This window comes from Myxocyprinus asiaticus, chromosome 47, assembly GCF_019703515.2.
Source record: "Myxocyprinus asiaticus isolate MX2 ecotype Aquarium Trade chromosome 47, UBuf_Myxa_2, whole genome shotgun sequence".
NCBI lineage: Eukaryota > Metazoa > Chordata > Actinopteri > Cypriniformes > Catostomidae > Myxocyprinus > Myxocyprinus asiaticus.
Window position 1 is genome coordinate 15,730,689 of NC_059390.1, and position 6,915 is coordinate 15,737,603.

The 6,915-nt window shown below is 39.5% G+C and overlaps 1 protein-coding gene across 1 annotated transcript; it reads right to left on the minus strand.

Annotated features, from left to right (window-relative positions):
- Positions 1–1,633: 1,633 nt before the first annotated feature.
- LOC127436723 (phosphate carrier protein, mitochondrial-like) lies at positions 1,634–6,482 on the minus strand. Its single transcript, XM_051691039.1, has 8 exons — positions 6,125–6,482; positions 5,774–5,931; positions 4,731–4,858; positions 4,137–4,316; positions 3,821–4,002; positions 3,018–3,190; positions 2,714–2,824; positions 1,634–2,152 (listed from the first exon to the last, which is right to left on the minus strand). Exons 2-8 carry the CDS (start codon positions 5,907–5,909, stop codon positions 1,989–1,991), a joined length of 1,074 nt encoding a protein of 357 aa, XP_051546999.1. The 5' UTR covers positions 5,910–5,931; positions 6,125–6,482; the 3' UTR covers positions 1,634–1,988.
- Positions 6,483–6,915: the final 433 nt, after the last annotated feature.

Here is a 6,915-nt window from a genome sequence, read left to right on the forward strand (position 1 = left end):
CAGTTCCCGCCTCCTCCTTGCCCATCCTTTAACTGTTACAGGGTAAAAATAGCCAGCTGGACTAACAGTTTTGTCAAGGAGCGGGCATTTTTTGCATTCATATAAAGGTCTGTTACGTGCTGTGGGTTTTGATTGATTTATTTCTTTATTTCTACTTTCTGAATTCATCCCTGTTCTAATGATAAACTAAAGCTTATTTATATATAAAAGCAATGTGAAATCCCAGTGAAGTAACCCTTGTGTAAAAGCGTGTGCTTTTAACACACTTTAGCGGACCTGAAGCTGCATTATTCTCAAAAGAGGTGAAGGTGCATTTGGAGCCATTACAGAGTGGTGGGTCGATGGTCGAAGAGGTTACAGTGAAATGCGGCTCAGCAGCCCATCCCTTACAAAAAATCTAAACTAGCCGCACATTTGCAGCTACTTATTTTCACATGCACATGAGCTTTTTATTTGCCGCAAATGTTTGCAGTTCTTCGTCAGTAATGGTGAACCTACGGCAAACCTTTGGCAACAATAGACAATTTGCCGCAAAACTCATTTGCATGTGAAAATTATCAATGGCAAATTTGCCATGGACTCTCAATTTTTGTAAGGGATAACCTCTGACCCTCAGCATCAGCAGCTCAGGAACGAAAGGAGAGAAACAAACCAGGGAGCATGAACAGTCCATTTCTCAGAATTCATCTTCACAGGTTCTGTTACCCTCAGCACTGAGAATCACATTATCAAGAGAAACCAAATGGGTTATAATGATAACAATGGCGTGATGCATGCCTGTCTCTTTTAGTGGCTGGATATTCTTTGTCCAATCCCCTATGCACAAAGACACAGGCTAGCCCCAAACACGCACACGTACACATAAGCACCCTGCCCAGCCCCTCTCACTCACAAACTCATACACTCTCACAAAGATACCCAAATGTAAGCACACTCCATCTGTCACTCTGTGAAACAAAGTAAGTGACCCCTCTCTGTTACATGTATCTATGATAGGATTTCTCTTTGAGTGCTCCGTATTGAGGTCACAGGTCACCATTTTCCTATTACTCGTATCAAGCTGATGAGAATGGAATAGGCGAGAGAATGCAGGGGCATTGTGACATCACAATAAGATTGTATTAGTTCATCACTCTTACAGGCTACTCAATGCAATATAGACCTTGTGGATATTTCAAAATAAAGAGTCCCCGGTGTATTTCAGGCCTAAAAAGTCCTGAGTTATGCACCAAATCTTCATTATTCTGGTTATATTTGGGATTTTGGTTAAACAGTAAACTGCATCGGAGATTTTATTCATTTAGGAATCTTTGTCCTAAATCAATAAAATCTGCCTGTCATAGTAAGGAAAGAATAAGATTTGTTTTAGACATTCTAAAAATCTATTTTAAAAACTACTGGCCAATTAATCAGTTATCTGCCTTTCCCATCACCTTAGTTATCGGTGTTGGCAAAATCCACTATTGGTCGACCTCTACTGTAAAAAGTTAAAATATTCTACACAAAATGACAAAACACTTTTTAGTATAAACAAATATTATAACCAATACGCTATTTCCATAAGTGCTGATCTTAATAAGGGGTCTATGTGCTGTTATTAATTTGTTTATTGTGAAAACTATTGCACAGGCATTTTATTTTTATTTAGTGTCATGTTTAGGCTTCAGCAACTGATTAAGGTTCTTCATTAGTGCCCTCTAGTGTTTACAACACAAACCACAGCAAAAAACATTCAACTAATGAGAGTGAAAAACACAAGACAGTAGACCTACAGCTGTTTTAGTGGGTTTTTCAGTTTACTCTAATATTCATACAGACATACAGTGACACTGGAGAAATCCAAAGCAGAGTCTTGTGTATCTTATCGTTGATTTTCACGGCCTGCTGGTGCTATTAACACTGATAAAAAATAAACCATGAACTATGGACTTTACTGTAATTGGTAAATGTTAAAAAAATCATGTGTGTGTAGATGTTAAGGGAGGAGTCTAGTGGTCAAGAAGACCCATCTTCCTCTTAAGGGACTCGGGCATCTCTGGGGGTGGTGGACGGGGCAGGCGTAAATACACCTTCACTGAGTCATAGATGAACCACTGTAGGGCCGTCAGTGTGCCAATCATAATGATGCGAGCAAAAAGCCCCTTCCACACACCTGTAAGAAAGACACAAATGAAGGGGAATTAAAAAGTGTCCTTATTATACACAGATTATGATAAGACCACTCATCTGATTTTATTTAAATGTCTTCTAATCTATATCTCTAATCTATCCCTCTATGCCCTATAATAAATACCCCAGACTAAAACAGGCCTATACCTCTTCACTTAACATCCAATTCAAGCCATTTAAACAGCCCAAACATAAAACATTGTGACTGTCTCCTATAAATGCTTTGAAAACATATTTGACAGGCTTTAAAGTGTCCAAAATGAAAACAACACAGTCAAATACATCTCTAATAGCTATCATGACACTTAAACACCCCTATAACTAATCATTTAGAATGAAAGCAAAGAATGAATGAGACAGACAGAGATTATTCAACTACCTCATCCCTAACTGTTCTGATGTAACGGGAATAACTGTTAAACAACGGCAGCCTCTGGTGGTAATAAAGAGCATTACATCCCTCTGGACACGTGATGAAATGGCAATATAAATGACATTTGTGTAGAGGTATTCTGTGGTTTATGTGGGTGTAGCAGTGACTCACCAGCAGGTCCCAGTCTTTTCAGCACCTCAACAGCTGAACTGCCTTTCTCTTTGTTTAGTACAGACACCACAGAGTCAGCGGGATGGGACACCACAGCACAGAACACACCAGCTGTGGAGACACACACAACAAGGGTTAGAGTACACTGAATGCAATGAATAGCCTTTAAGACATTGAATATAATTTTAAATAGCAAATCTATCTCTTATCTGTCTAACTATCTATCTATCTATCTGTCTGTCTTTATGGAGACATACCATGTAAAATCAACTTCAAGGCCAATCACACAATCAGATTAACTTACCAATGTAACCGGCAACAAAGGTCACCACTAGCTGTTCAGGCTTGGTGCACTCGCTGCGGGGTTTTGGTACTATGTGCTTATAGAGCATCTCCACAGTGCGCTCAAAACAGGCAAACTTCATCATGGTGTAAGGGATCTGCCTCAGCCACAGGGGATAAACACCCTTATAGAAACTGCAAAGACAACAAGAAGGACCTGTGAGAACTCCAACACACTTTTTTCAATACTCTTGAGGGTCTCAGAGGCATTGCAGTCATTTGGGCAGATTTTCAAGATTTTATATTTTTTTTTTATTTTCTCCCCAATTTGGAATGCCCAATTCCCAATGCGCTCTATGTCCTCGTTGTGGCGTAGTGACTCGCCTCAATCCGTGTGGCAGAGGACGAATCTTGGTTGCCTCCACGTTTGAGACCGTCAATCCGCGCATCTTATCATGTGGCTTGTTGAGCGCGTTACCGTGGAGACCTAGCTCGTGTGGAGGCCCACGCTATTCTCCGCGGCATCCACGCTCAACTCACCATGCGCCCCACCGAGAGCGAGAACCACATTATAGCGACCACGAGAAGGTTAACCCAACGTGACTCTACCCACCCTAGCAACCGGGCCAACTGGTTGCTTAGAAAGCCTGATTGGAGTCACTCAGCACTCCCTGGATTCAAACTTGCGACTCCAGGTGTGGTAGTCAGCATCTTTACTTGCTGAGCTACCCAGGTCCCCCCAGATTTTCAAGACTGATAAGCAATGACAGCTTAACAAACGGGCATTTTTAAGAAACGCATGGTCTGCATTAAAGATCTACTCACGCATTTAGCCCCTCCTCAGCATACATTTTAGGGGCACACTCTCTCAGGGTGTTTGCATAGCCGGGCTGGGTCTGGATGCGCACTTTGCATGCTTCCATAGGAGCCAGTGCAATATCAGCAAAAAATTCAGCACTGGCAGATGCGGCCAGATAAACAGAGGTTCTCCACAGAAAAGCGTTCTCCTGTTTACCAGACCACAACAACAGGCAGCTGTTAGTTGTTGATGTTTCATCAAAATAATAAGTCAGCTGGCATAATTAGGTTCTTTGGGGCAATATATGCTGCCCCAAATTAGTTCCCAAAATAAGACACTCACCTCTCCAAGCATATCATTGTACAGGGCCTTAAAGACTTCATAGAAACCGAACTTGCAAAGGCCTTGCATGGAATAACCAATGAATGTAGGGGCCCACCCTTTCCCTAGTCCCCTCACGCCATCCTCTCTCAAGGTGACAGAGAAGCCTTTGAAGATGGACTTGTATTTAACCGGGTCCACCTTGAAGACAACAAGATTAATTCATTTGTTAACTTCATTGTTCCAAATTCGGTCCATATTAATCGGTAATTTATTTAGCAAGTTTTATTTTTAATGTAAATACAATAATGGTAAAAACATCCCGTTGGTAATAGGCTCAGGCTACATTTCTTTTAGTGCAGACATTACAGTCCATTGCTAAATTCATGTATACATACGTTTATGTGTTTAGTGTTATATGGAGAAACTTAATGAGACACCATAAAATTTATTTCACTTCCTGTTAATTTTATAAGACAAGGTATCAGACATTGGAAATGAATATACCAGGGAAATATATACATTTCCACCATTTCACACCAGCATATGCATGTTATTATTTCAGACAACCTTTTCCATGATAATTTCATGTTATATTACACTAATAAAACAAACCTGGATGCGGCATTTAATGAGGTCAAGGGGCACGACTGCCGTGTGCGTGAGACCACAACTCAAAACCCCACCAAAACCACAGAGGGCGTAATATTTATTTGACCCATATTCACAGCTCACATCTGCATCTGATGGAGAGAAAAAAACACATTCAACAACCTGACATCTCTAAAGACCATTCTAATACATGTTATCAAGGGCAATCATAAATGTACACTTTTTAAATCAATTTTAGCTAATGTGCAATGTGCCCAGGCAAGATGATCAGATGGAGTTCAATGTTCACGTACTGAACTTCAGGTAACCTCTGGCAAGTAGTGTCATTCCAAACTCTTCTATACAACCGAATGCATTTTACAGAACAGACCAACTATAATGTAAGCTCTACATTTAACAGAACAAACTTTCTTTCAAAAAAGACGATTGTAATGTGAAGTAATTTATTGCTCATGGCTTACCTTGAGTTTTATGCCAATAGTCAACCAAAAACACCAGACAGCTAAGAAAAATCAGAGGATTCACAGAGGGCTGTCATAAAACAATGTTTTGGCAATCTGTCGCATGCCAAGACTATTCTGTCCGTTTTAGTCATGAAGGGCCAAACGAGTCTATTCTGTTGTCAAATAGCAGTCAGTTGGTGTTGTTCATGTTCAAGTACAATATTTCCCAAAGCAAAAGCATGTAGGAATTAACATATGGCAATAACGACATGGCAAAGTCTATTAGGCAGACGTGTAATTCTAGTGGAGGTTAATTCTTTAAGAATGGAATGACGAGCCATCTGAGACCACTTTAACAGTAGTCATTTCACTGTGCATCCTATATATGAAGAAATCTTCTAAAAATCGAATGAATAAATAATAATAAAAAAAAAGACTAAATAATAACCAAATGAATGTTGATGATAAAAATCTTATTCTTATACATAAGACATCTTCCAGTAAACACAGAATGTTCCCCTGTGGTTATTTTTTGGGAACCAATACAAATGAATATGTTATTGAACTCTTGTGTAGCTCAGAACTAAAAGAAGACACTCTTACCATCATGAGATGCTGCAGCTAGTTGACGCTTATTCTGTCGGCTCTCTGCTTTCTGATCATCTACAGGTTTACAGGAGAACAGAGGAGTATGGAAAGGACTCGAACATGCCAGCTGCGTTAGGGTGCTTGGATACATTTTCACCAGTAAGGAGGGTTTACTTTATAAAATAAAAAAAATATATTGAGAATTAAGATCAGGGATTTCTGCCTTCACACTGTCCAAAAATTGGCCTAAAAATGTTTTTTCAAGTTTTTGCATATACTGTATTTCTGAGGAACACCCAGTTCATTTTCCAGGCTTCAACTATTACAGAAAATGCTATTACAAGTTAAAATAAATATTCCACTCACTTGTTGGCTGTTGCCTCCAGGGTGCATTTAGTGTCGGGTGAATCCGAGACATCAAATGACCTCAGACTAAATCATTCTGACCTTCTGTGACGTCACCACACTGCGAATTCACGTCAAGCTGTGACACTCTGAAATACAACCTCACCATTTGAAAGAGCCATGATGCTTTTTGGCCCATCTTTACACTGTAGCACTTAATAATTATAAATAAATAGTAAATAACTAACACTTAATATCTTTGGCTTTTCTTTTACACCAATCAATGTTTAAATGAATCAGAATTCAATCTCTTGCTCCAAGTTATTGATGCGTGTGTTCTACTGTTACAAAATTCTAGTAACTGAAAAAGTCCCACTGTATTACAATTGCTGCACAGTTGAGCTCACAGTAGTGTGTGTGAGTGAGAGTGAGAGAGAGAGAGAGAGAGAGAGAGAGAGAGAGAGAGAGAGAGAGAGAGAAAAAGAGCTTATTACACAGGGTAACAGGCGGTATAAGGCGATTAAACCCAATGAGACAGTCTATTCCTGGACCAGAGTCTAGGCCTTGCACGGTTATTTCCTCCATCCCTATATGAGATGAAACTAGAACTGCCATCTACAATCAATCAATCTTTCTCCTTTGCTAAAGGCAATAAATTTAATATAAAAAATTCTATTATTAAGGAGGTCAAACATATACTGTAGATACACATTAAAATATACCAGCCAACTGAAATGAAGTGAGGATAAACAACATTATTAAATTTTATGTTTAATGACTAAAGGCACTCAAACCCTCCCACCAAGGCTGGT

Excerpts from the sequence above, each read along its gene's own strand:
- LOC127436723 (XM_051691039.1), bottom strand. The coding sequence starts at position 5,909 with ATGTATCCAAGCACCCTAACGCAGCTGGCATGTTCGAGTCCTTTCCAT. Across the intron at positions 4,317-4,730 it reads TCATTAAATGCCGCATCCAG|GTGGACCCGGTTAAATACAA; the intron begins GTTTGTTTTATT and ends GTTGTCTTCAAG. Across the intron at positions 2,825-3,017 it reads CTTTGTTGCCGGTTACATTG|CTGGTGTGTTCTGTGCTGTG; the intron begins GTAAGTTAATCT and ends GTGTCTCCACAG.